This window comes from Cygnus olor, chromosome 6 (assembly GCF_009769625.2).
Source record: "Cygnus olor isolate bCygOlo1 chromosome 6, bCygOlo1.pri.v2, whole genome shotgun sequence".
In the NCBI taxonomy this organism is placed as follows: Eukaryota; Metazoa; Chordata; class Aves; order Anseriformes; family Anatidae; genus Cygnus; species Cygnus olor.
Genome location: NC_049174.1, coordinates 17,369,588 through 17,397,568, shown reverse-complemented (window position 1 = coordinate 17,397,568; position 27,981 = coordinate 17,369,588). Strand labels below are relative to the sequence as shown.

The 27,981-nt window shown below is 54.2% G+C and overlaps 2 protein-coding genes across 9 annotated transcripts; both read left to right on the top strand.

Annotated features, from left to right (window-relative positions):
* Window positions 1-27,953, top strand: HOXD3 (homeobox D3). 8 transcript variants are annotated; one of them, XM_040561995.1, is made up of 5 exons: window positions 24-125; window positions 7,485-7,511; window positions 22,724-22,807; window positions 26,248-26,799; window positions 27,205-27,953. In XM_040561995.1, the coding sequence occupies exons 4-5, from the start codon at window positions 26,307-26,309 to the stop codon at window positions 27,951-27,953; spliced, it is 1,242 nt and encodes a 413-aa protein (XP_040417929.1). In that variant the 5' UTR covers window positions 24-125; window positions 7,485-7,511; window positions 22,724-22,807; window positions 26,248-26,306. The 8 variants fall into 8 exon arrangements, with proteins under 8 accessions (XP_040417928.1, XP_040417929.1, XP_040417926.1 ...); XM_040561996.1 differs by lacking the exons at window positions 24-125; window positions 7,485-7,511 and adding exons at window positions 17,758-19,591; window positions 20,023-20,203; XM_040561994.1 differs by lacking the exon at window positions 7,485-7,511 and having other exon boundaries at window positions 1-125.
* HOXD4 (homeobox D4) lies at window positions 10,242-12,804 on the top strand. The gene is made up of 2 exons (XM_040562000.1): window positions 10,242-11,801; window positions 12,204-12,804. The coding sequence occupies exons 1-2, from the start codon at window positions 11,393-11,395 to the stop codon at window positions 12,506-12,508; spliced, it is 714 nt and encodes a 237-aa protein (XP_040417934.1). The 5' UTR covers window positions 10,242-11,392; the 3' UTR covers window positions 12,509-12,804.
* Window positions 27,954-27,981: the final 28 nt, after the last annotated feature.

Below are 27,981 nucleotides of genomic sequence, written 5' to 3'. Positions count from 1 at the left end.
GCCCCGCTTCGCCCGGCGCTCCGCGCCCCCGCCGCTGCCTCCGCCACTCGGATTGCTACGCGGGCGCAAAATGGATTACAGCGACCCTCCCGGGCTCCTCTGCAGGCGGGCAGAGCCGCGAACCGGTAAGCACTCGGCTCCCCGCGGGCTGGCCGCCGCCGCCGCTCCGAGCCCGCGCACGGCCCCGCACGGCGGGGGAAGCGGGGCACGGCGCCGAGCCCTGCCCCCGGCCCTGCGCCGTCACCTGTCCCTCGGAGCCCTTATTACTGCCGCTATTCTCATTAGCGGGGTGGCAGCTAGCGCCGTTACTGCTGCTGCTATCCCAAGCGGTCCCGGCCGGGCGGTGCGCGGTGGGGCGCGGAGCGAGCCGCGGCCCCGCGCAGGGCAGCGCAGGGCTGGCAGCAGGGCGAATCCTCCAGCAAGAGGCCCCGTGGCTGTGGCTGTGCCTCCCCCGCCGGGCTGGAGCCCTGCGCCCTGTTTGCGCGCCGGGGCTGCCCTTTGAGGAAGGGCGCTGGCGTAAGCTGGCAGCGGAACAGGTGCTTCCTGCCGCCCCGCCGGGAGCACGGCGCTGCTGCCCCCGGCCGCCGCTTCCCCACCGCCAGCCCCGGGCGGCTGCAGCGGGGCGAGTGCGAGAAACCGCGGGGCTTGTGCCGCGGTGCGCACAGGAGATGGGATTTGTCCGCCTTGCCTGCAGACGCGTGCAGGTCCCACACCGCCTTGCCTATCCGTGTGTGTACACCCGCTGCCTGTGTGTGTGTCTGTACTTGGCTACACCTCTGTGGAACACACTCCGAATTATATTATTTTGAACGCGCCTCTATAAATTCTTAATCTTTTTTATTATTATTATTATTATTATTATATTGTATATCTCCGCTTTTAAAATGTTAATCCGCCGTAGAAAATCCGCTGCCTTGTATTTAGCGCTCACAGCGTTGGTCGATGATGGAAACGCACCATGCCATTGCACTGGAGGAATTTACCAAATCGCCATTTACCTCAAAGGCAGCCACTTATTTAACGGTAAAGCAAAATGCCTTGATTAAACCATACCCAAGAAGGGTGGAAAGGCGTGGAACCTGTCCCTCATACATATTTTGAAGCCACGGGGGAAATTCTTCTTTAATCCGCCCTCGAACACCTATTCGGCTTGCAAAAGCAGAGCCAGAGCCAGGCTAAGAGATGGGGTGCCTTTCCCTCCTGCTCTCGCTGTCCGTGCTAGCTGACCGCTCTGTGCTGCTACAGGATTTGGGGATTATTTGGGAGGAATCGTTTGCAACACAGCACCAGTCTTCGAGAGTAACTTGGAAAGTATGTATTACGTTAGGTATCAGCCTCTGAATACCTCCTAGGTGACACAGTAATTATAGTTGCTTGATAATAAATCTCAAAGAATTTCGAAAAATCCTGTCCTTCAGCGCTTTTCAAATTATTCGTAGCCTGCGGGAAAACAAGAAAACAAAAGCAGGGTGTTCTAACGAATTCTGATGTGCGTGTGTGTGTCCACATGTTGACACATACGGATACACACATGCATTTATGATCCCACTAGTTTATGTGGGTGTTCGGCTTCTTTTTTCCCCTCCTAAACGGCTTCCTTCCTTCTGTCCTTTTCTCTTTTTTTTTTCTTTTTTTTTTTCCCTTTCATTCCTTTCATTAACATTAAAACACACATATGTATGTGTAAGCTCTTAAATACGCCTACGTGCGTCTATTCCTAACAACGCCTTTATGCACATATCTATATATATACGGCATATATGAGGATCGCATTGTTATTTATATTTATATAAATACCTATAGAGAGCCTATATGTCTGTATATGTGTATGTGCGCTGAAAATTGTGGAATACAGTTTTCGCGTTCAGATTTCTCACACCTGCTTCATTTTTCCACCGTGGTTAACAAAATTTATTACTCATCTCTCTCTCTCTTTTTTTTTTTTTTTTTTTTTTGAAAGGAAACAGATGATTCCTAACCTATACTTTACTGACGTAGGGGCTGTAAAAGAACAACAACAAAAAATAACAACCAGGAAATTGCAGCTCGCGCTCCCTGGCAATACCCAGGTATTGCTGGCGCCGACTGCCATTTCGGAAGTCAGGCTGGGGTCCCGATTAGCCGCGGAAAGTTGCCTGGAGGAGAAGGGCAGCCTCGGCTCCCCGAGTCTGGCAGGGGGGTGCTGCAAGGGGGAAAGCGGTGCGACCTGTGGACCCGAGAAACCCAGTAAGACTGAGAAAAGAAATACACGTTGGTTTTGTGCTCTGAAGAACCGCTAATCCCACCGATTCGTTTATGTCCCAATAATGTTTCTCTTTTCCCAAACAAATATATTTCTCACGGGGTGTTTTATGAGCGCTGGGGGCAGAAAAAAAATCGGAACAAAGACAGTATTTCACCCCTTGGTTGGCAGGCAGCTGTTAAAGGTATTTACGGCTCTACTGCAGTGCGGCACTCAATGCTGCTGTAGCGCGAGGGGAAAAAACAGGAAGTGAAAGGGAAAGATGAGGCACAATAAAGCTTGCAGCGGGGCTTTGGGGCCGGGCTGGGCGCGGAGGAAGGGTCCCTGCCAGAGACAAGAGGCAATAAAAGCGCATTCAGTGCCCGCGGGGGCTGCTCACAGCCCGGAACCTCCGCGGATGCGCCTGGGGGAGGGGGCGGCCGGGGAGGAGGGCACGGTGGGATCTCCCCCACCCGTGCCCCTCCGGCCTCCCCTCGAGGAGCACCCTGCGAGGCCGTGGGGGCCGTGGGGACGGCCGTCCCGTCCCAGCCACCCCGCCGAGCGCCTCCAGGTGCGCCCCGAGGGGGCGGCCCCGACGCGCGGCGCCTCCGCGGTCCCTCGCGGAGCCCTGCGCGGCCGCAGCGGGCCGGGGCGGCCGGAGGCTCTCGGGCCGCTCGGGGCTGCGCCAAGCTCCGCGGAAGCCCCCGCTGTCGAGGCCCGGCCGTGGGGTGGGCTTGCGTTGCGTGTTAGGGACGCCCCGGCCCCGACGGCGCCGTCCAGGGTCACCTGCCCGCGGTGCCCGCCCTCGGGGCCGCCGGGCCTCGGCGCGGTGCTGCCGCCGGGGGCGCGGCAGGGCCCGGCGCCGCCACCAGCCATTTTGTCTCCCACGGCCTCTTCCAGGAGAAGGCGCTGTAGGACAAGCCTGGCCGCCTTCCCTGCCCGGGAGAGGGGCCCTCCGCCCCGCCGCCCCCCGCTGCCCGCCCCAGTCCCCGGCCCGCAGCCCCGGCCCACGCCCACGGGAGAGGCCCACCGGAGGGCCGGGGGCACCGCCGCTCTTTGGGGGCCTTCCCCCTGGAAGTCTCCCCTCTACCTCCAGCGACGCGGCCCTGCGCGCATCCTTGCGGCCCCTCCGCGCCCCCCGCGACGGGCAGCGACCCGGGGCTCACGGCGAGCGCCCCGCCGCCCTCCCGGCCCCCAGAGCGGCTCCAATGTCAGGCAGCCACCGCATCCCCGCTCGCCCCTTCGGCCTTTTCGGTGCCCGCTGTGCCCCCCGAGCCTGGACGGCGAGTCCCCCTTCCTGCCCCTCACCTGCAGCCCCCGGGGCTCGCCTTCCCCCGCCGTGCCCGGACGTGACCCCGGTGGCCCCCCGGCTGTGCCTGCCCGAGCCCGCCGCTCCCACGGCCCCCGGGCTCCCCTCCCTGCCCCTCGCTCCTCGCCCTCTTCCCCCGCGGCCCCGGGGAGCCGCCGCTGCTGCCCCCGTTTGATGTCGGGGCGCGGCTGCCGCCGCCCTGCCTGCTCCCGGGGCTCCGCTGCCGCCGGCTCTGCCCGCGGGATGCTGAGGGCAAGTGGCCTTTGCATCCCCACATCCTGCTCGGCGAGGGTAGGGGCGTTGGGGTGACTGCAGGAAGGTCGGGGGTGCGATAAAAGCAGGCAGCGCTAATGGCGTCGGACGCTCTCAGGGCGCTCGGTCGGGCTTCAAAGGGAGAGCTGGAGCCTGTCATTTGGTCCTGGGGGTAGGATGCTGGTCGTGGCGGCTATCAGGTAGCATCAGGAGCGACGGCGCTTTACCCATGCGATTCAATTTCCCCAACCCTTTTATCGCAACAATTACCAGAGGTAAACCAATTATTATTGGGTTATTTCAGTCCACAGCTTATCCACCTCCAGATCATCAGCCCCGAAGATGAGAGCTGTCATAAAAACCTAGAGAATGAACTGGCCAGAGCTTCAAAGTCAACTTTCATATCTGCATGTTAGAATAAGAAATGTGAAAATGCCCATAATTCCCTCTTCAAGGTACCAGGGCTGGCATTATTCAGTTGCAGAAGCATTCATGTCGCCCCTAAGATCACAGGGAGCTCCATATCTCTCCTATCAACCCCTCTCCATCCCACAGCCCTTTCCCAGCCCCAGCCCCACACCTCCAGGACACTTTGGCCCCCGGCCATGTTCGGCCCGGGCCGCCACTGCCTCCCCGTTTCCCAGGCCCCGATGTCTCGGAGCCGGTGGCCAAACCCCGGCCTTTTCCTCCATTCCCTGCGTGCCCGGGATGCAGTCCCCACATTAGCGACTCAGGATGCAGCCCCCCGGGGGGCAGAACAGCTCCCACCCCAACCCCTTGCCGCCACCCAGAGCTCCTGGGCGAAGCTCCCCGGCGTCCCCCGGTCCCATAGGCCCTGGCCCGGCAGCAGCGGGCAGAGCAGGGCCGAGCCGTGCATCGGGGGGGGGGGGGGGGGGGGGTTGTGCTGGGTGGTGAAGCACGGACACAGAGCAAGGGGGCCAGCGGTAGGCAGAGCATCCCCGAGCCGTAACGAGGCAGCAGGGAGCCTCGGGACGCCTCCTGGTCTCTGGCAACAGGAGAATTGATCGGCTGTGACCCCAACAACATAAGGAGTAGGACGGGAGCTAAAGCTGCCCCTTTTTGGGAAATTCACGGGGATACGACCGGGGCTCGCCGCCGGCCCCGGCGGTGGGAAACGGCCGAGAGAGCGCAGACCAGGAGGGACGAGACTCCCGAGTCTGACAGGCAGCACCCAGCCGGGGACAACCGGGGCCAGCAGGGGCCAAGTGGGGCCAGCAGGGGCCACCCGGGGCCACCGCCCCGCAGGGAGCTGGGGCTGACGCGCTTTGGGGCGCTGAGCCCCGCGGCAGGGGAGCGGGCGCCGCTGGCCGCAGAAGTCCGCGGGTGGTCACCGTCGGGGCGGACAGGGCTCCCCGCCCTCTGGGGAGGGACAAGCCCCTCCTCGGAGGCACCAGCAGCTCCTGGCCACTGCGACTTCCTCGTCGCAGCCGTGATAGATGGGGAGCTGATGCCCGGGGTTCTTTATGCAAGGGCGACTGTGTGAGTGCCAGGGACATTTGACTTCCTGTGCTCAGGCTCCTTGAAATTCTCATTTGCTAACTAACACCCTGCTCCCTTCACACCAGAGCTGTTTTATTGTTTTATAACCCTCCTTAAACTTCCAGTCCTCAAAGATCTCATTGTGGCAGGCTTCACACTTTCTCTCTTCCCAAAGCCCAGTGCCCTCGCTGCTTGCAGCAGTTTGGTCGCTTGCAAACGTCCGTCGGGTGCCTGGCAAGCCCGCAGCCCTTGGCACCGCTCCCGCGAGCAAAGCGCAGGAGGTGAAAGAGTCAAAACCGTTTTTCAGGGGCTCCTGACCAAAAAGTCGTAAAGGTCCGGGGAAGACAGAGGGACCCCCCGGCACCCCGACCTAACTCCGCGCTTTGTCCCGTCGGTGTGCCTCCCTGTCCCCTAAGAGATGCGAAGGGATGCAGGGAAGGGCTTGAAGTGGTACCCACGGCGAAATGCGGCCGCTCCTCTCTCAAGAGCAATTTGGGAGCGCTCAGTCCCCTCTTGGCAGCTTTCCCTGCAAGATGCTCGTTAAAAAGGCCGGCATAACGCCACGGAGCTGACCTTCCGCCCATCCCCGCTACCCTGAGCCAGTCCCGCTTTCCAGAGCAGATTCAGCGGACCTTTATTTAGCGAATAAAAGTTTAAAGCTGAAGGTTATTTATGGTTCCGCGGAGATAGGTCCTGAGTGGCTATTTAGAAGCACGTGATTCCAATAAACTTTGTTTTATGGCTTGAGAGTTGACAAGCCAAAATATAATTCCCACCATAAATTAGTTTAAGAGCATACAAGTGCAGATGCTTTCGTTCCTGGAAGCAGTAATCGGGGAAGTGTTAGCAGGGAGCCGTCTGCGGGAATGCGGCCGTGCAGGCACCCCCGCTCCCCGGTCCCCCCGGCCCCGGGGAGAGCGCGCAGTAAGTCCGCTACAGCCTTCCTTCGGCCCGGCGCGCTCCAGTCGCTCCGGTGTCTTTGTGCCTCTGGGAACTGGGCGAGCGAGCGAGGTCCAAACGCTGCTTCGCCCGGAAAGCCTTGCCCGAGCCTTGCGCTGGGCAAACGGACAGGTAGAGCTCGAGGGGCCGGGGCAGTGCTGGCATTAGCTGGCTGCGCCCTGGCTGAGGTTTCCGAGTGTGGTGAAGCATCTTATTCGAAACTAACCTGGGAAAAAAAAAAAAAAAAAAAAAAGATTAAAAAAACAAACCAAAACAAAACCAAAAAAAAAAAAAAAGAGAGAAAAAAAGGGGAACAGAACAGTAAGGTAATGCTCAGAGCCGAACGGCCGATATTGTTCCACTGACCTCGCCGTGCTATCCAGAGTGCACAAAACTAAAAATATATTAAAAACCAAAAACTGTCTTGGGAATCTCTATCTAGTGAGCTGTTGATACCTAAGCTATTGCTCTGTGTGTAATATAACTCTCCAAGGTATGGTAGGAAAGCAATAGAAGAGGTGAAAAATCGCTTAGAGGAGAAAAAAGAATCACAAAACAATATTGGCGTTTTACTTTTAAATATGCAATGCTTTTCAGGAGCATTAGACTGAATATGTGTTGTTTTCCTTAATGTGAGCTTTGAATGTATTTCTTAAAAGATGTGAAGGAAAGTTCAAGTCAAATTTGTCCTCCTATAATGCAAACAAAGACGCACGTCTCGAGTTTACCGTTTGGATAATTGTGTGATCTTAAAGGGCTACTCTTATCTCAGAGAGTCCGAGATTTATTCCTATAAAAGTGTCGTTCTTTTTGTTCTTAGCTTGCATACAATGCTGTATTGCATATTGTGACATTTTCTGGGTGATGTTTTGGCGAAGGTGATCTGAATATTTCATTTGTAAGTGACTGAATTGCCACAGAACAAAAAAAAAAAGGCCTTTGTTATTCTTGTTTTTTCCTTCAGTGAAAGAGGGAGGTCTGACTTTTCATCCCTTTAGAAATTATGTGGTATAAAATCTAGACTATGAATATTAAAAGTGAAAGATCACACCCCAGGCACAGGGAAAGCATGTATTCATAAAAACTGTCTGAATGCAATGTGGTCCTCATTCGGAAGGGGCTTCCACCCCATCACTCCGCTGCTCGCAGGATTTACCACCAGCTCCTCTCTGCCTTCATCTATCAAATGTGTTCTGTAACTGTTCTCAAGCAATATCACCCGTATGTGGAATACAACAGTAACAAACGTTTTTATTGCAACAGGTTCGGCAACATGGAAGGACACCCACGGTAAGTAGCCTCTTATTTCTTGCAGAATTGGAGTTGGTTGGAAATGCTGTTTCTTCCCCTCGGACCGGAACAATTAAACGCGAGGTATCCCCGCTGAACGTTGCCGCAAGCAATCGAACAGAGAGGGCTGCGTCAGCGTGGGAATGCTTTGGGGAAGGCTTTGGGGAAGGCTTTGGGAAGGCTTGGGGAAGGCTTTTGGGGAGTCACCGTGCGCCACGGCGTCCCAGTCAGCCCCGGCTGGGGACAGGGCGTGGGGACAGGGGCTGGTGGCGCTGCCTCGGGGCCGCACAGGTGTCAACCCTTGGCCACCAGCAGTGTCGCCGTCCCCGCGGTGGCACCGCATAGCGCCTCCCCGGCGGGTCCCCAGGCAAAGCCGGGCCCCGGAGCCCAGCGCCCGCTCCCCCTCCGTTTCTCCTCGGCTCCTTCGGCCTCGGTCGCAGCGCGGCCGGGGGGTACCGGCCGGCGGTGGCGGTGGCCGTTCGTGCGCGGGGTGGCGATGCCGGAGGTCAGGGCAGGAGGGGAGAGGAGCGGAGCGGAGCGGGGCGAGCGCTCCCCTCCGCGCCTGGGGCGGCTCCGCGGGCGGGCAGCGTGCTGCAGGGTGGGCGGGGGGGGTCTGGCTGCGTGAGGGGCTCGGGCTTCGGGCTGAGGCTGCCCTCAGAGAGGAAAAGCAAGGCTGCGGTGTCTGGGGATTCAGTACGTGCACGTCGCCCTCCCCGCTCCTGCAGATCGCGCTCTGACTGGGAGCGTGCACAGGAGCGGAGCCGCGTTTGGTCGCGTTTCTCCCTGTTTCCTCTCCCTGCTCGCGATAAATAATCTCTTTCACTACTTCGGGCCGGGCGTCTCGTTCTCGTTTTGCCTTGCGTTGCGATATGGGGTTTGGAGCCATTTAAATACGAAATAAACAATAGCCTCGAGCGCTGCATTTTTAATTTTGTTCCGTAGGTAACTTTCCTCCTCTCATAGCTAGCCCTGCGCTACGTAGATGCCCTTGGCGTTTTATTCCCGGGCTGGCCCTAAATGTATGGATTACTTGTTTTCTGCCAACCTACATTTAGCATACTGATTATGAACAGGCATACAAAAAGCCTGATAGATCAAAAGCATTTTGTATGGGCAGTTGAACAGGAGGTGAATATATAACGCTTTTGTTCATCAATAACTCTTTGGCTTTGACCTGTCTGAGCAAGTCGTGCAATAAGGTGAAACGCAGGTCACAGCGTCTAACAAATATGAAAATGTGTGGTATTAGGCAGAGCAGGGACTTGCCGCTTCCCCACCCCAGCGCTGCCCCCCGGGCAGCCCTCGGAGGGCTTGTCCGCTCCGGGGGGGCTGCCCCGAGAGCGAGCTGGCTTTGGGGGGCGGGTGCTGCCCGGCCCGCTCGGCAGGGCGGGGGATGCCCCCCCGGAGGGGGCACCCCCTCCCTTCAGGGAAAGGAGGGGAAACCGGGAAGAGCCGCTAAAATTGCTGGGAGGAGATTGAAACGATCGGGGGGGCGAGGGGGGAGGAATTAGGGACACGAAGTCGTTTCGAGTTGCACTTGCTGTGGAGATGATCCCACGGCAGTCGTAAGAAAGCAGAAGTTTAAAAATAGCATCCCCCAGATCGGGCAGCTGGGAGCTGCAGCCAGGCAAACAAACCGGTGCAGATCGCTCGGACAAACGTAACACCCCCAAAAGTGCCCTCTGCAGCGGCTGGATGTATCACACCCGCACCATTATTTGTCCTTATGTTGCACGTTTGAAATAGTCGAAGGAGAAGAGGTTGACCGCAGGACAGCAGCGAGGAGCTGGGTCAGACACAATTCATGAACTTTTGTACTCCTGTGTGCTGCTGTCGACAAAGTAAAAATAATGAAACTTGGTGATATGTTTGTAAATGATTTCGGCTGACCTCTCGCCCTGCCCTTCACCATAAACGCTACGGCGGGGAGAACCTGGGAGGGTGCGAGGCTGCGGCTCACACGCAGCCGCGGGATAATAGCTAGACCGGCATAATGGGACGAAGGTAAATTTGGAAATTCTCTGCTTCCCGAGAACAGCTCCCTCCAGCCTCTAATCTCGTCTTTTTCACAAATCGCTGTTTCTGTTGTCGTCTGTTTTACTTCTGTTTCGATTTTTTTTAATTCTTTTTTTTTTTTTTTTGGGGGGGGGGGGGGAAGTTCTAATTAGGGAGAATCTGTTCAGATTCGTATTAGACTAAATAGATAAACACCTATTTTCTGTGTGATTTTAACTGTTATTATTCTAAATAGCGCAATTCGACTGGTAGCGTCCGTTTTCTGTAGCAAGGACGTAAACGGCAAGCATTTAAAGTGCTCAGCAGGTCCTTCTGAGAATTTGTTAGTCGAAATTCGTCGCTATAAATTGGTGCAGAGTCATAAAGCTCTATTTCATCAATAATAGCAACCGTGAATCTTTCCTGAAATCCCACCTTCCTGCAAACCCGTATTTCAGATCTCAATCCCAACAGAATAGTTTGCATTCCTCAGAAGACAGTAAGGAATAAGAGAATGGCAATGACCTGCTATATGGTAGATGAAAACAGAATGTTATTACGTTGTCTATATATACCCTGTAGAACCGAATTTGTGTGATATTCATATAGTCACAGATTCGATTCTAGGGGAATATATGGTCGATGCAAAAACTTCACCTTTCTGCAAATGGTTAGAAGTTTAGATACTGACGGAATCAAAAGACGTGTGCGTGTTGAACACGGAGAAATTCTAAAAGTTTTGCTGCCTCTCTCCTATTTACCAGATTTCAGAACGTCTCTTAAAATTTCACTTGTCGTTCAATCGTAACTCTCCCTGGCAGACTGTGAAGTTAAACAGTTAATCTCACAAGTTGTACAAAATGCCTGAAAAAAAAAATCTACCAATCAGTGAATGAATCTTTAAAAAGATACTGATACATTAGCTAGACGCGCTAGACGTTAGAGAGTTAGCAAAATTTTCCTGTCAAGTGTCCAGATCTCACCAAAATATTTACGACACCAGCAAAAGCAGCACTCGACTCACTGGAATGTATTTCCTTGTGCTCCAGGAATGATACTGGTGAATGAAGACTGAATTTATCTCATTAAACCTGTGATATTTTTAACCTAATTAAATGCCATCTCCAGTCCATTTGACTGAACTTTGGTGTCTAAAAATGGACAGTTTCTTGTTATCTGTACGATTTCATATGCACATACGCCCAGACTTTTGTATAAGCGTGTGCGAGCCTGTGTGCGTGCACACGTATGCACACGTATATATCGAGGCTTGCACAGTGAATGAGAAGTTACTGATTGCCTAATTTTATTCAGCAGAACTAAATTCTGGTAACTTTTGGATGACCTCTGCAAGACAAAGACAGGACAGATCTATTGTACATCATATTACCCTCTTCTTTGATGCCTTTTCTTTTTCTTGCCTTCTTATCAGTTTCCTCCCTTTAATCGCCCTGCAGCTCCTCGCTCTGCATTTCTTTCGATATTTTATTTTAAGGCACGTAACAAACCCTGGTGGAAATTCTGGCTGGTAAATCAGACGAGAGGGCAGCGGAGGTTAGGAAAGTCAGCCCAGACAAAAGGCTGCCTGTACCTGGGGGTCAGGGAGGCGGCGGCCGCTTGATGAATATTCCTAAAACTCCGGTATCTGATTTGGAGGGTGAAACCTGCCGGAGAGGGGTCACTTGCTTAAACGTATATTATTTAGTTAAATTCGTGGAAATTATGAGCTGCACACAAATCCGGTGATCAGCTCCCTGCCTCCCCATTGGCCGGGCCAGTCACATGCACGCCTAACTTTATTCAGTTGACAGCAAGTAGGAGGGCTCTATGGAAGGAGAAAAAAAGACAACACGAGAAAAATTAGTATTTTCTACCTTCAGAAATTAATGGCCATGAGTTCGTATATGGTGAACTCTAAGTATGTGGATCCCAAATTTCCTCCTTGCGAGGAATATTTGCAGAACAGCTACCTAGCCGAGCAGGGGGCCGAGTATTACAGTGCCTCGCAGGGCTCCGATTTCCAGCATCAGGGGCTCTACCCACGGTCAAACTACAGCGAACAGCCCTTTAGCTGTAGCAATGCCCAAGGCTCCGCCGTGCAGCCGCGGGGTCATGGACAGGAGCAATCCGGCCCACCGAGCCACTTCCCCGGTCAAGCAGAGCATTGTCCACCGCCTCCAATGTCCAACTCACGAGCCTGCGGCCAGCAGCCAGCCCTCAAAGCCCCAAACGGGTCAGCAGTTAAGCAGCCAGCAGTAGTTTATCCCTGGATGAAGAAAGTCCATGTTAACTCGGGTAAGGATCCTCTTCTTACTTTGCTCTTCTCCCCCGCTCCCGATTGTCCTCAGAGATGCTTTGGTCGAGTCCTTGCGAGACTCGTGGACGAGGGTTTGAAGCCGAGGTAGCCAATTACACTCGTCATAAATTTTTATTGCCGAGGAAATAGGCCGGTGGCCGTGTGGGGCTTTGCCGAGCAGGAGAAAACTCGGCTGCAGGAGCCGGGGAGAGACTCGCAGCCCACCTAGCTTGGGGCCGTGGCGCCCGCGCTGCGCACGGGGGAGAGCAGCACGTCCATTGTGAGCTCCTGGGCTGGAGCCAGCCCGGCCACATGCTCGCAGCTCGTGAGGTTTTGTTTTGTAAAAGTCGAACCGGAAAGTCAAGATTAGCTTTGTAAAGTTCTCCGTATTTTTTTCCCAGTGAACCCCAATTACAGCGGAGGGGAACCTAAGCGCTCCCGAACAGCTTACACCAGACAGCAAGTCCTAGAACTGGAAAAAGAATTTCATTTTAACAGGTACCTGACCAGGCGCCGCCGTATCGAGATAGCCCACACTTTGTGTCTCTCTGAGCGCCAGATCAAGATCTGGTTTCAGAACAGAAGAATGAAGTGGAAAAAAGACCACAAACTGCCCAACACTAAGGGCAGGTCTTCCTCCTCTGGTTCAAACCCACATTTACAGACTGTTCCCAAGGACCATCAGACTGACTTGACAACTTTATAGAAGAGGTGAAATTTTCCATTTCATCCTTCGATTCTGACCAGTACTGTACATAACTGACACTATCCAAGCAGAACCTGCATGTAGCAGCTAAGGACTCGAGAAACTGTCATCTTTCTTTAAGGTACTGTTGTACAAAGGAGACAAAATGACGCTACTTTGGACTTTATTTTATTTGCCTCTGCTAGCACAAACTTAAAAAAAATAAGGAAAAAAAAAGCATCATGCAGGCAGTGGGAATTGGGAAAATATTAAACGAGACCTTCTGTCCATAAAAAGTAATAAATCATTGAAAATGAAACTGTCCTGTGTTTCAGTTTTGAATTTGAAAGCTTGATGCTTTATTTTGGGATTTTTGCTTTTAATTGTCTTTTGATCCCATGCAATTTCGGGATGATGCATTTGGGCAAGTTGAGGACAGGAAATTTATAGCATAGTCTTTCATTTGAGCATAAAGACTAGTATTTGTGAACTTTTTGTGCTGCTTTACCTTTCTTGGTGTAATGAAAATACTTGCTCATTTCCATAACGTCTCAGAAGATGTGCATAGGAGTTAAGTGAAAACGGGTTATTTTATGCTCTGCTAGTGTTAGCGTATTTATTTATTTGTTACGTAGAAGAGTGACGATAAAAAGAAAAGAAAAAGAGTCAAACCAAAAATGGGAAAGGCGAGCTGAAATGCAGGATTTCTCCTTCCCAGTGTCATGAACACATGCATAATGTTTACTTGTCTTGAATGTACACAACTTTCTTGTCCCATTTTTTCGAATTTCCTTCTCTGTGACTAGGAAAAGTGTCCCTGCTCCTTACCGTGTCCCCTCCAGGGCTAACAGGCTAGAAATCCGTTTCCAAAGCCTGCTCTGCTCAGCGCTGTCCTTTAAACCAGCGGTACCTCATTTAAAAACGAAAAATAAACTAAAAAGAAAACCCCGGAGTGAAAAATCAATGCGATTGCTGGGATCGTCCGAGCCATTCGAAGCTCAAAGCTAAACGCGTTCTTTCTGTCCAATTTTAAATTTATTTGCTGCCCAACAGAGGGACAAGCTGTGTGGGTTGTGTCTTTGTTTCGGGGGGGTTATTTTGGTCTGTTTTTTTGTGTGTTTGGTTGTTTAGTTGGTTTGTTTGTTTGGGGGCTTTTTTTTTTTTTTTTTTTTTTCCAAGAATAGTGATTGTTTTTAAGCAAACTACGACGCATGAGTGAAATGATTGGAAACCTCAGCAAGTTAAACCGTGGGTAAGGTTTGCATGGGAGCAGAGCTGGTCTGATACCCCAGTATTTGTCTACGGCTGCTGCTTGCATCGTGCCAAAGTTGTAGTGCATTGAGCCTCCATTGTAACTACCAAACCCAGCCAAACCAGCTCCCTCAGCCACCTACACCACCGCTCCGGCGATTTTAAAGCTCAGCCCTTATCTTCTCTGCCCTCAGGGCAGCCTGGGAGAGGGACCATATAATCGACATTTTAACTAGATGATTCCATTATTAAAGGGAAAAGGGAGAAGAAGGAAACCCAGGGCAAACGCTGAAGCTGCACTTCTGCAAAGGGAGCTCGAAACAGCAGCGTGTGAGTTAAGTGCCCATCTCTGGGCTGAGTGCTTCCCACTGAGGACTCGCTGCTTTCTGAGCTCACTCGGGAAAACACTGGCAAAAATGGGCTTGAATGAATTCGAAAATAAAGGGCGAGCTTTTCAAAATGAGGGTATTCGTCAGGATTAACTATGGCCAGCGGTTAATTTCTGCCCTTTTCTCATCCCTAGAAGTCCGCGAAGTGTCTTGTAAGACTTGGTCTTTTGTTTTAGAGCCTGGAGAAAACTCTTTGTTCTTTCTTAGGGTTAGCCCAGTTCTCAGACTTGCACATGGCAATACTTGAATATCTCCACGTCGTGATATTAAAGATGGATATTCCTGCATTATTCGCATCATTGTCTCTATGACAAAAAGCACAGAGTTCATACATAGTAAAGACGTCTTTTTTCTGACGCCTTCACGTTGAGAAGCTGAAAAGGTATTTTACTGAAGTTCGGCTAAATTGCAGGAACAGGTTCACCCAGAGGACAAATTTTCTATTCGATTAGTTGTATTTCAGCCGGGAAGAGTGACCTCTAAACCCTTAACCTTTTGGACCCAAACTGCTCTTCCCTTTCTCTGCCATGGAGAGCAGTGAGCAGCGGCGCTTGAGGAGGGAATTCCTTAGACGAGTTTTCAAGTTTTGTTACACCCAGTCCCTGCGGTAGGAGCCTTTCGTCTCCAGAGCTGGCCAAAGCCCTCCCTTTGCTCTTGGTGTGCATCTAGGGAAAGAAAAAAATAAAAAGGGGGGGGGGGGGGGGGGGAAGAGGCGGAGAAGGGGGGAAAAATCCCTCTCTGGCTGCTCTTCTTGAAAATATCCCCCTCTCGGACCCCCACTGCTTACTTAGAGCCTGTGATAAGTTGGCTCGGAGCAGGGCAAACACGTTACTCGGGAGCGAGATGCCAAGTTTGGCCTCTGTGGTACGATTCTGAAAAATAATGTCCTCGGATAAGGAAACCCTGGCTTTGTGCTTCTTATCGACCGAGATCGCTCCCCAAGTTAAAGGGCCCGATTCTGCTCCCAGCTTTCCTTCCCCCGCCCACTGAAGTCAAGCAGGGATGTAGCTGCGGCAGAATTTGTCTCATTGTCTTTTGAAATGTTAATATCTCCAGGACGAGTGTTGGGTTCAGCAGGCACAGCTCTTACAACCCTCTTTGCAAGTCCCCTTTGAGCAAGGCTGGGGCACTGTAAGTTTACATAGTTGTAATTGCGTTGTAAGCCCCGAGAATATGTGAACTGGAGGCAGAAAGGACCAAAATAAATAAATAGTTTCCAGCTGCCCATGCTCTGAAGGGTCAGGAATGTGGGCACTAGCGACCAGGAGCACTCACTGGACGTTATCTCCCGTGGAAAACGAACCTGAGATTTCATTTCCATTGTTTTTTAGGCCATCCCCAGAGTTATTTTGTGCAGGAAAGGGGGCTGTTTGTTTTTGTTTTTCATGGATGAAACATTGTGTATTGAAGCCTTTGTTAAACGATCACATTGTCCAGCAATACTCATCTCTGTCAAAGTGTGATGCTTTTTATAGACTTTACCAATGTTTTGCTGCCATCGATTAAAGCGTTATTTATACTATTTGTCGCCTGTAGTTTTGATGTAAGCCCTCCATATACGTTTGAAATAATAAAAGGTGTAGAGAAATAGCTTCTGTTTTGTACCTTGAACAAACAGTCCTTACGAGGTGGGTCTCTTCTGTGGAAATGCTTGGCCCTCCCATCATTACAATGTTAAAAGATGGGTGACTCTGCATAGCATCCTTCCAAATGTCCCTTTGAACAGGTTTGCTGATTGCCCCAGCCGTAATGGTGTGACTCTAGGCCAAGCTGGAGTCTATATTTACATTTAGGCTGCTGTTAAAAGTGCCTGTCATCCATTTGCTACTGCTTTGCATTTAACAAGCCCTCCTAGAATGACTCCCGGATTTATGCATGTGTGGTAGGAAGCAAGGAGCCACACCTGAAGTCACCTCGATCCCCACACAGATGTGTGCCTTTTAGGTGAGCCCGGGAAGAAGCCAATTAAGAAAGAAATGGCAAGCTGAAATTACATTGCAGCGAGCAGCTTTCTCTGAGCAGCAAGTTTCACTTTTTCAGCTGATGCAATAGAAAGATCACACGAAAACACAAACTTGGAGAGTCGAAACTTTCCCATGCACCTAAGGCAAACATCATTTTTTCCAGCCCTGCGTAAGCACCTCAGACAACAATACGTCCCTCTGACTAGGAGAAGTCGATGGCACTGTTTTTGTCAGAAGTATTTGTCAGGGAGGACTTGTCCTCTCTTGGAGCGTGGTCAAGGCACGAGTCCAAAAATACAGTATCTTGTTCAGATGCTGAAAGGAGCGTAGTGCACAAAACAAGGCAAGTGCCCTCAATGCCTGAAGAGCGGGGGGGCGAGGGGGGGCTGTGTATTCACAAGCACACTCTCACTAAGTTTAAATGCTGAGACACATTTTGTGATTATACTTTCTCTGTCTGCTGTTTAATGGCTCCTCCTGTTACTACCGATACATCAATACAGTTCTGTATATTATATCACCACTAGTCGTTAAGGTAAGAATGAAGAGGAAAGGCAGAGTCAATAGCAAACACCCCTCACTGTACAGTACAGTAAATAGGGACCTCTCAATGCAGAGCCACACAGCCTCCAACGGCCATGTTTGTTAGCCCTTTCCCCTGATTTTTTTTTTTTTTTTTTTTTTTTGCAAGCCTAGAGACCAAAATAATCTTGCTAGGAACAGTCATAACAGGCAGAATTTCAAAGTGCAAGGAAGATGATAAGAATAGATTTCTACAAGTCCTGACCACGTGATTTGCGAAATAATTAATTCAGCACGTCCCTTAAGAAACACGGAGTCGTCATTAATCTGCCAAGCAAAGGACTCTATCAGACTTGAAAACTGAAGAGATCCCAAGAATATAATATACAAAGGGTGCAGTCCCTCTCTCTGCACACCTAGCTCTTTGGTAGCTGCCGAAAAAGAGACGCCCGGTATGTAACCATTTTTTTTTTGTACTTTTATTCCTTCTTATTTAAGCCTTAATGAACTTAGCTGTCAAACGCGTGACAAATAGGGCACGCTGCTTCCTGATTTCCAGCTCGGCAGCGGCCGGGAGCCGGACCGGGCGCAAGCGGTGACCTTTGGTTCCCAGGGAGCGGGGGGAAGCGGAGCGCGGAGCGCCGCGGAGCGCCGGGAGGAGGCTGCCGCGGCCCCGGGCGGCGCCGGCGCTGGCCGCTGCCGCCTGCGCGGGGAGGCGCGGAGAGGCGCGGAGCGCCCCGCGGAACAGCGCGGCTGCCAGGGCATCCGCCGCCCGCTTCGAGCCGCGGGGAAAGGCCCCGGACTTCTTTTCAGCCGGGGTAGTAAATCTGGCCCCGCGTCCTGACAGCGGGGCTACCGCGGAGGCTGCGCACCCGCGGAGCCAGCCCCGGGGGCGCCGTGCCCCGCGCCCCGCCGCCGCCCCAAGGCCGGCCCCGCTCCGCTCCCGCGCCCCGCTCCGGCCGGCCCCGGCCCCTGTCTGTCGGCCCCCGGTCCCCGGAGCACGGCCGCGGCCGCCTGCCGGGTCCCAATCGATAGCCCGCGCTGAGGAGAATCGGAGGGCACGGTGCTATGGAAAGGCGCTCTCCACAAACTCTGTGAAATATGGACCACGAGCCTGAGGTTTCTCTGTTAAATCCCAGAGTCAGCTGGAAATACTTTCTGCAAACAGGATATTCTTTATTATCCCTTGCTGGAGTAATTTCTAAAAAACCCTAGATGGTAGCTTTTTATTACTTCCGTTTCGGTGGCAGGACAGAGACAAAGTTTCCGATGTTATGAATTATACATTCAAACAATAACACATTAATTCAATTATTCAAAGATGACAAATGTTTATGTGCTTTGGTAGTGACTAAGGAACAGATTTGCTACTTCACCAGAACTCCTACGTTTTTATCAATGAAGTTTTATATTATCCTGCTGGTCCGGGAAAGAAACCAAACTCCACCAAGGCGCGCAGTAAAATGGACCCGACCATAAATCGAAGCCCTTTCATAAGAGCGTTTATTCCTGCATATAGCCCGGGCTATTTTATCAGTTTGACAATTGCCGGAGTTGTTGTTATAAATCATCATAAGTAATTCCTGAAAGGGTGCGAGGCTGCTGGGGGGCGGGCGGAGACTGTAAATCTTTCTGTTTTATTGCTCTATGAACATATGCTCCGATTGAAGAAGTCTTAGATCCTTTACTGGAGACAAATTCACGCAAAGCTGGAGTCCCACCAGCTCCGAGGATTAACATTTCCTTAATACTTTCTTAGTCCCCTCTGCGATGTCTTAATTCTGGTGGCGAGGGCGCTCCTTTCTTCCTGCCGGCCTCCATTTTTACCTTAAATTTCACATTTTTTAGCCCTAGCCTCCGAGCAGCCACCTCGCGGCCGCGGGACTTTTTCCAGGGCTTTCCGAGCTGCCCCCCGAGGAGGCATTTTCTTCCCCAGCCTCCTCGTGCTCTGGGCTCGACTGGAGCCCAACTTTCCCCTCTCTGTGGTGTGTGGGAAGAGAAAGACCTCGTCGTCATCCCAAATGCCCGAAGCCCTGCAGAAGAGCCTTCGGCCGTGTGTGTACACACGCGAGCGTGCACAGGGGCATGCGGGGCTCCGCGTGTGTACACACGGGCGCGGGGGCTCCGCGAAAGTACACAGACGCCGAAATATATGGCTGACGGAAAAGGATATAAAGAACCATTCCCTCTTACTTGAGGCGAGATTTAAGTGCATCATTTCGAAGAAATATAGGATTATAAATCCGAAGCCGTACACAATAATTTACATTGAACTTACGCTTCCATCACCGGACTCCAATCTTTTTATAACTGGTTTGCAAAGTCAGGAAAAGCAATGTAATTTAGATAAATGTTACAATGCACTTACGGTTAGTATTGTAAGGTAATACGTTACTGTCACATCCCCGTGCTTTGGATGGTAATGAAATCATAGCAGATGTTAGATTAGGTGTGGTGTATTTATAGCTACTGATATGTTAGAAAATCAAACAGAGAAGCTAATATATATGTATTTTGCCGAACTGGAATTGTTGGGGAGCTTTGTGGGCACACATGACGGATATACACCGGGGTTGCTCCGTGTCTCTACACACACACGGAGAGGGGAGGCAGGCTCAGGGCAGACATACACACGCACAAATGTCATGAGTTTTTTTTTTTTTTTTTTTTTTTTTTTTTTTTTTTTTTTTCCCCGACGCTTCTTTAGCCTCCAGACATCCAGACAGGGGTAGTCCCAGCAGCCCAGCATTTTTCCCGGGACGGAGAAGGAGAAACCCAAAAACCCGCGCTTGCCGGTCGGCCCGGGCGCCTTGCCGCCGGAACAGCGCTGCTGCCGAGCTGCCCGAGGCTCAGGCGGTGGGGTGCAGCCGGTCCCCAATTCCTCCTCTCGCTCCACTCCCTGGCCGTACCCGGCGGAGTTCACCTCTTCCCCGGCGCTCGGGCGGGCGCGGAGCGGCCCCGCCAGCCCCGCGGGGAGCGTAAGTGCGGGAGCCGGCCGGTGCGGTGCGGTGCGGTGCGGAGCGGTGCGGAGCGGCCGGGGAGCGGGGCGCGGGGCGCGGGGCGAGGGGCGAGGGGGTGTCGCCGCCCCCGGTCCCGTCTGGGCAGCCCCGCTGCGAGGGGGTGAGGGGAGCGGGCCAGCCTCAGCCCCGGCGAGCTGCTCCCGCGATCACGTGGGCGAATGTGGCTGGATTTTAGGGCAGTGCCTATATTTCTGGTCAGAAAGGGGGTTCTCCTGCTCTTCCCCAAAATTCATCCATGGCCGCGCGATTTAAAAACAAAACAAAACGAGAGCCGGCCAGTTGCCGCCTTTAATTCCAGAAGGCTGATGGCTAAAGGGTTGTGTGTTGATTTTTTTTTATCCCTAAATCCCAACAAATTCCGATTTCCACTCGGTCTCTTTTATTGGTAGTTGAGCCTGTGCCTGTTTTCGTTCTATCGGGAATTCTGGAGTGTGGAAATGTCTGTAAAACCGCAAGATCAGGCTTAGGACAGTATTGTCTGCAGACAAAGGGTGAAGGATATATTCTAAAAGCTGCAAGCACAGATCCTGAAAAGTGAGGAGCCCAGGTTTATGATAAATTGACACACAGGTAAGCAACTGCATGACAAAATGGGACCTTTAACCACAGGGGCTGCATTATCGCCTTTACTCAGGGACTGTCTGGAATTTGTTTGTAATCTCTGCCCACGACGGCTGCAAATGCATGAAGTAATCTCCACCTCCTTGTGCGTTTTAAGCTGTATCTCCTTTTTATTACGCCGTTTGAATAAAAAGCGAACTCCTTCCCAAAGGCTAGGAGAAAAGGTTTATCATTCTCCTATCCCCCATTTTCGCTGGTTTCAGGAAGGGAATTACAAATAACGAAAAAAAAAAAAAAAAGAGGGGGAGACAACTTTGCTGGACGCTCCCATCGCCAAAGATTGAGCATCCCATTAATTCGTTGCCGTGGGTAGCCGGGCAGGGGGTAGCCGTGTGGATTTGCACAGTGCGATTTGAAATAGGCTCATAGGTAATGGAGCCCCTACGTGTGGTGTCTTAAATACTCCTGCCGAGCGCGTTGTCGTGCCTTCTCCCCTCTCCGTGCTCCTCGGGGCCGCTGCTCGCCTCCCCCGGTGTGGTGGTGCTGCCGTTGCCGCTGCTCTCACGCCTCCGAGCCGCAAGGGCTGGGGAGGCTCGGTGTGATATTTGTCTCCCGAGAAGTTTGCGGCCGTGCGCTGGGGCGGTGTGATCAATGCCGTGCCAGGAGGATGCCCGAGGCTGGCCTGGGGCGGCCGCGGGGCTGCAGCCGCTGCAAAGGGCCCCGCAGCCTCCTCGCGTGCACCCGCGGCTCGGCTCCCTCCTGGGCTGCTTTCGGCTCCCAGGAGCGGCCGTCTCTACCCCGGGGCCTGCCCGCAGCCCGGCCGAGCTCTCGGGCCGTGTGTTTTGGGGGGAACCCCCTGGAAAAGCTCGCTTTGTGGCGGCAAGCAGCGGCGGGGATTAGGCTGCGCCAGGTCCCGCCCGCCCCGAGCCACCCGGGCGAGTCCTCCTCGGGGGCCGCCGCAGCAGGGCGATGGGGCGAGGGGACAAAGTTGGGGGGGTCTCCTCTCTCTCTCTCTCTCTCTCTCTCTCTCTTTTTTTTTCTCTGTTGCATCTTGCTCTGCTCGATCAGAAGTTAAAGGCAGTGAACATTTTTCTTAGCTGTATGCCTCCAAGCTGCTGGCCTGCCAAGTTAGTCAGCTGAATCCAATTACTGCAAGCAGCATTTCATTTGGCTCGATGGAAGCACTCACTTATAACTTCACCTAAAATTTCAATAATACCTATATTGGGCCCATGCCTGAATAATTCTAAAGATTTCCCTGGGTTGAGCTCTGGCAACTTCTTCTCTGCAGTCGGCTCGGTCGGAGCAGAGCTCAAGCCCGGCGAGCCCGAGATTCCCCTCTTCGCAGCGCAAACTTTGCAGGTTCTCCTTCTGGCCGTGGAAATCTAGGTATATGCCCAACCTGTCGCCAAGTAAAGCATGTCCAGAGCTTGAGAGGCTGCTTCGAAAAGGGAAGAGAAGTCGATAATTAATTAGACGCAAGACGAAAACTTACCACGTTTAGCAACAGCGGGTAACAATGACTTGGTGTGCAGTGTTACGCTCCCTCCGCTCAGGGGCTAAGGTGCAACCCAACTTACGCTTTCTTTTCTTCCTGCACGCCGTAAAGTGCTATTTCTAATGATCTCTGTTAAAAAAAAAATAAAGCACTTAAAGTTGACGTACGCCCACGTGCATATATTATATAAGACGTTACCGGGACAGGCCCAGGCCAGGAACCTGAGCGAGCACCGTGTGTAATCATGAAGCTTCACTTCCCTAACTCCAGTTTGCCAGCATAAATTAAGGTGATTTGGAAGGGGAATGCCGCATCCTACTGGGTTTGGGTAGGGAGAGAGAAGACTTGGTGGAAAGTTGTAATGTCTGTTGTGTTGTGAGCTATTGGAGGCGCTTCCGTTGGTTGTTCATTAAGTGGTGAGTTATTGCTATACAAGCCAAAGGTCATTTCAAAGGCTTATGGCTGCTAGATATCGTCTTTATAATGACCTGGGCTTCTTTGTGGGGGATTTTCTGGCACTCTTAAGTTCTTAAAGTCCTGACTCGACACATCACACGACGAGATGCAAAATGCGCGTTTCGAGCCACAAACGTTTGCGGCGTATTTTCAGCGCTGGGGTCTCTTCGCTTCTCTTTCTCTCTGTCTCAGCCGGTGGATGGGGAGCCGGGGGGTAGGGGCGGAGAAGGACCCGCGCCAGCTCCGCAGGAGCCGAGCCCTCCGCCGAGCGGGGGCTGCCCGCGGCTCCCGGGCGCTGCGGCCCCGGCTCGGACCCCGCCGGCTCCCCTCGGCCTCGCTGCGGTGGAGGCGGCGGCTCTCCGGGGGTATTTTGCTCGTTTCTTCGCTCCCCGCCTCTCCCAAAGCGTTATTAATAAATGAAGAGAAGCGTCTGCCCTTTGTCTGGTAAAAGATCTGACGTGGACTTAGAGACACGGTGAGGGGCTGCGGACAAGACGTGCATTTATTAACAAAGTCCTAAGGAAGAAAGTCCAAAACAAACCAGCTTCCGCTGAGAGTTCTCACTTTTGTTGCAGGTCCGTGCCCGAGGATTATCCCAAGGAACCTGAAGATCCTACACACACTGTTAAAGTCAAAATTCAAGAAAAAACATAAGTGTGGTGAGTTCTCTAAATTTCCTTTTCCGTCCGTCTCCCGCTGTCCCCGGCCCGACGGCCCCTCCGGAGGGAGCAGAGCCGCCGGGGATCGGGGCCGGGGCTGCAGGCTCCCGGGGCTGTCGCTGCATGGAGGCCGAGGAGCAGCAGTCCCTGGGAAGCCCCGCCGGGACACGCAGCTCGCTGCCGGGCCCGGCTGGGGAGCAGCCACAGCCTGGGCCCAGCGTTGGGGAGAAGGGGGGCTCCTCGGGGAGGGGGGGTCCGGACCTGCTTTAAGGCCCCGCCAGAGCCGGAGCCGGCCCTCCCCTGCCCTCGCTCCCCCGGCTCCCCAAAAGGCAGGGACTCCCCGCTCGGCTCGGCCGGGTCCCCGGCAGCCGGTGGGTGCCCGTCCCGGCAGCCGCCCGGTTCCCTGCCCGCGGGCCGGCCGCGGCCGCCGGCGGCCCCAGAGCTCCCCTTATATACGGGGCTCCCTCCGGGCCGCCGGCCGGGAAATGTGCCGAGTGGGGAATTCTTTTGCCGGGCTCCCTCCTACGCGCAGGCTGCTTTGCACTTCTGAAAGTGCTGGGGCTTGGGAAGTGTTTTCCTTTTCATTCCTGGCCGGAGCGTTTACTGCCACAGCACTCGCGGTCATAAATTTTGCTACAAACCGCAATGACAGGTGCATTGATATGCACCCTGAGAGCTCCGGCTGCCTTAATAACCGCTCCACTGGCCGCTCTCGCCGCCTTTTATTTATTCGGTATCATATGAGATATTGATCCTCGGCAGAATTAAGTGTAGTGGAAGTTTTAGGAGAGAACTGCTTAATATGGAAGTGCCGGGGCGCAGCTGGCCGCGGGCCCTGCGCGGTCGTGCGCGGGTATCCGCGGGTGCAGAGCGCAGGGCTCGGGCGGCGGGTGCTGAGCCCCCTCAGTGGGGGCACCCCAAAGGCGCTGAGACCAGCGGCGGGACAAAGAGCCCCATTATCATGTGTAACGCCGAGCGGTTCAGCTGAGGTTTACCTTTCTGGAGAGGAGGAAGGGAAATTCGAAACACAGACATGGATACTTTGCTGTTTCCTACCCTCAGTGCCTCCGAGCCCACCTCCCACGGCTCGGCCTCGCCATTTGGATGTCACCTTTTTTTCCTGGAGGCTGTTTCTGGCCAAACCACCAAGTGTCGAGCCCCTGCTTTGGTGCTCCCTACAAAAACATCACCCTGGGCCTTGCACTCGTGGAAAATCAAAACCTAGAAAGGTCTCTCTCTTCCTCTTTCTCTCTCTCTCTCTTTTTAAGATCTAAAGATGAGCCACCAAACAGTTGAGCATTGTCCATGTGATTTATGGCCCATAGCCTCCTTTTTAGGTTCAAGCAGAGTTCACAAGCAGTTGGTATTTCAGAAAAGAAATAAGGCTTTTAACAGCTTAACAGCAATATTCTTTCTTAAGATTCTGCGTATTCTTTTGGGAACTATATTTTACGAGGCACATAAAAGCATATGCTCAAGGCAGTGTTGTGCTAACAAAAGTCCTCAGTCCAGACTGCTCCTGAAAATGTAGATGATAGAAGTGGAAAATGAGCGACAGAGTTATTTTGCAGAAAAATACTTTCAAGGCTCATCTAGATTATAGTAGTTTATTAAAACTCATCTGAATCCCCACCCTTCATTCCCTTAGACATCCTTTTACTAAAACTTTCCAGGAGAGGAAAATAGCTCCTTTCCCATTCCTATCAGCTTCCCAGATAATCCCACGCTTTTGTTCAGGGAAGAAAAGGATGGCGGCGGTCTGTGACTGGGGATCAACTGTCGAGAGCGGCTGCGGGCTGCAGCTTTCCCCGTATAGATGTGTATGGCGCTGAATTTTAGGGAATTTTTAGGTACTTGACTATACCAATTGCTACGGGAGAAAGAGTAGTGCTGTTGTAGTGTTGCCTAAGTACAGGCTGGAGAATGGTAATTTTCAGACACTGTTCAAAATTTTCTAGCTACTTTTCTCTGGCATGTTAATAGGCTTGAACCCTGAAGAAATATAATAAACTCCTAAGGTACATAGAGATTCAAACTTATACAGTCAGCTGAAGTATGTGCTAATCTTTAAAATTACTAAAAATGTGAGACGCAAACCCAACCCGACAAGAAAAATACCGCGTAAAATTGAGAACAGGGAATACTGAAAAGCCGTAACCAGATTGCAGGCGAGTTTCTGTCCTGCAGCAAGAGAGAAGTCCCGGGTGCGACCAGGGGAAAGGCAGCGCCCTGCCCCAAAACTCAGACCTCCGGGGACCTCTCATCCCCGGGCCTTTCCAGGCCGGGCGGCTTGATCGGGGGGCGGGGAGGGGAGCACCATGAGTTTGCAGGCCGGTAAAAGGAGAGATCATAGAATCAGCATTTATAATGAAAACCATCCCTTAAAAACCATCCCCAGTGTCTCAGGTTCTTTCTGCTGGGGACAAATGAAAAGGACGAGAAACGTCGGGTGAGGGATTTTAATTCATCACAGAATTAAAATAGGGGAGCTGACCTGCAACATCCTTTATAGTGCAAAGTAAAGTTAGTGAATGGCGTCGGTTATACTTTAACTCCGGAGTAATCCGGGGCAAGAAGGAGGCCGGGTGTACAAAGGCGACGGGATTTTTCTGCCTTCGCCCGTCTGCAGCCCGGCTCAATCCATCATGTCAGCCGTGCGCGGCCGTGCGCACGCATGTCAGCAGGCAGCCGTGGGGGATGCCCGCGGGATCTCTGCCCAAATGGGTCCGGGGGGGCTCTGGGGACAGCACCCACCCGTGGCCGGGCCCCTGACATGGTTGCGGAGCAGGGTGTCCCCGGGCAGCGGAGCGGCGCTGGCCCCGCGGTGCTCTCTGGGAGCCTTTGCCAGATTCCTGAGGAAACGGCCCAAAGACCGAGCAAAACGTAACAAGCAAACAAACCAACAAGAATCCCAGGTCGCCAAAGACCCTGAGAAAACTGTCTCTAGGAAGCCCCACCAATGCTCTCCTGCTCCTCTTCAGCACCATCCTTCTCGGGCGGCTCCTTCCCTGGGGTCCCCTGGGCCTTCCCCAGCACGCCCTGGTGACCCTGCTCCTTCCCTGGTGCCCTCTGCTTCCCCCCTGGTGACTCTGGTCCTTCTCTGGTGTCTTCTGCTTCTTCCCTGGTGTTCCCTGCTCTTTCCATGATGTTCCCTGCTCCCTCCCTGATGTTCCCTGTTCTTCCATGGTGTCCCCTGCGCCTTCCCCGGTGTCCCCTGCGCCTTCCCCGGTGTCTCCTGCTCCTTCCATGGTGTCCCCTGCACCGTGTCCCCTGATCCTATCCTGGTGTCATCTGTACCCATGCCTACTGTCCCCGCTCCCCCTGTCCCACTGAGGCCAGGGACTCAGGGATGCGGGACGTGCCGGGGCCAAGCCGGCCTCTCCCAGCCGGGCACCCACCACTGAAGGTCTCTTTTGTGTCCCCGCTGTCCCCCTCCCCAGGTGGCTCCCGCGGCGGCGAGTGGCCCAGGCCGACGACGTGAGGCGCGGGGAGGCAGTCAATGATATTTGAGCAGGGGCCGCGGGCCTTGGCGATCGCAGAGTGCAAGATGCAGAAAGCCGCCTACTACGACAACGCGGGGCTCTTCGGGGGCTACACGTACAGCAAGGCCGACACCTACCCCTACGGCGCGGCCCACCAGCCCTACGGCCCGGCCGGCCTGGACGGCGAGTACCCCGCCTCCGCCTGCTCCGTCCAGGGCTCGGCGCCCGGCCGCGGCCCGGCGCACAAGGGCAGCGAGCTGAACGGCAGCTGCATGAGGACGGCGGGGGGCGGCCCCGGGGGCAGCCAGCCCCCGGGCATGGGCGAGCAGCAGCCCCCGGCGCTGCCACCCTCCTCCCCGCCCAACCCTCCCAGCGCGCCCCCTCCGAAAAAAGCTAAGGGGGGCCCCAACTCCTCGGGCTCCGCCACCGCCACCCTCAGCAAGCAGATATTCCCCTGGATGAAGGAGTCCCGGCAGAACTCCAAGCAGAAAAGCACCTGCCCCCCCTCAGGTAGCCGCCCCGCACCCGCCCCCCGTTTCCTGCCCGTCCTCCCCCCCCCCGATGCCCGCCCCTGCCCCTGCCCCGGGGGTGCATCCTGGGAGCCGGCCCCCGCCTTCCTCCGGCTGCCGGCTCGGGAGTCCCGGCTCTGGGGGGGGGGCGGCCTGGGGGCTCCCGTCCCGCTCCCCCCGCAAGCCCTGGGGCGGCGAGAGCGGCCCCCGATGGGCCTGGACGGGCTCTGGAGGGAGGCAGCAGGGGGAGGGAGGGTGCCGTCGGGGGGTGGTGGCGGTGGGGGGAGTGTGTGTGGGGGGAGGCCGCCCCCAGGACCCCTGCGGAGCGGGAGGGGGCGGGGGGCTCCGGGGGACCCCAGGGGGCTTTCGGCGGGGACCAACGGCTCTCGGCGCCTCTTCCCCGCAGGAGAGAGCTGCGAGGACAAGAGCCCCCCCGGGCCGGCCTCCAAGCGGGTGCGCACAGCCTACACCAGCGCGCAGCTGGTGGAGCTGGAGAAGGAGTTCCACTTCAACCGCTACCTGTGCCGGCCGCGCCGAGTGGAGATGGCCAACCTGCTGAACCTGACCGAGCGGCAGATCAAGATCTGGTTCCAGAACCGCAGGATGAAGTACAAAAAGGACCAGAAAGCCAAAGGGATCATGCACTCCCCCGTGGGGCAGTCCCCGGACCGCAGCCCCCCCCTGAGCGGTCCGAACCACGTCGGCTACTCCAGCCAGCTCCCCGGCGTCAACAGCCTCAGCTACGACACCCCCTCGCCCACCTCCTTCGCCAAGTCCCAGCAGAGCATGTACGGGCTGGCCGCCTACACGGCGCCGCTGAGCAGCTGCCTGCCGCAGCAGAAGCGCTACGCGGGCGCGGAGTACGACCCGCACCCCCTGCAGAGCAGCGGCGGCTTCGCCAACCCCGGCCTGCAGGGCAGCCCCGTCTACGTCGGGGGCAACTTCGTGGACTCGATGCCGGCCTCGGGCCCCATGTTCAACCTGGGGCACCTGCAGCACCCCTCCTCCGCCAGCGTGGACTACAGCTGCGCCGCGCAGATCCCCGGCAGCCACCACCACGGACCTTGCGACCCCCACCCCACCTACACGGACCTCTCCTCTCACCACACGTCTCAGGGACGGATGCAGGAGGCGCCCAAGCTCACGCATCTGTAGCGGGCCGGGAGCGAGCGGAGCGGGCTCG

Bases quoted from the DNA above. Each gene is read 5' to 3' on its own strand.
- HOXD4 (XM_040562000.1), top strand. From the start codon at position 11,393: ATGGCCATGAGTTCGTATATGGTGAACTCTAAGTATGTGGATCCCAAA. The intron at 11,802-12,203 runs GTAAGGATCCTC...TTTTTTTCCCAG, and splicing joins GAAAGTCCATGTTAACTCGG to TGAACCCCAATTACAGCGGA.
- HOXD3 (XM_040561994.1), top strand. From the start codon at position 26,307: ATGATATTTGAGCAGGGGCCGCGGGCCTTGGCGATCGCAGAGTGCAAG. The intron at 26,800-27,204 runs GTAGCCGCCCCG...TCTTCCCCGCAG, and splicing joins AAGCACCTGCCCCCCCTCAG to GAGAGAGCTGCGAGGACAAG.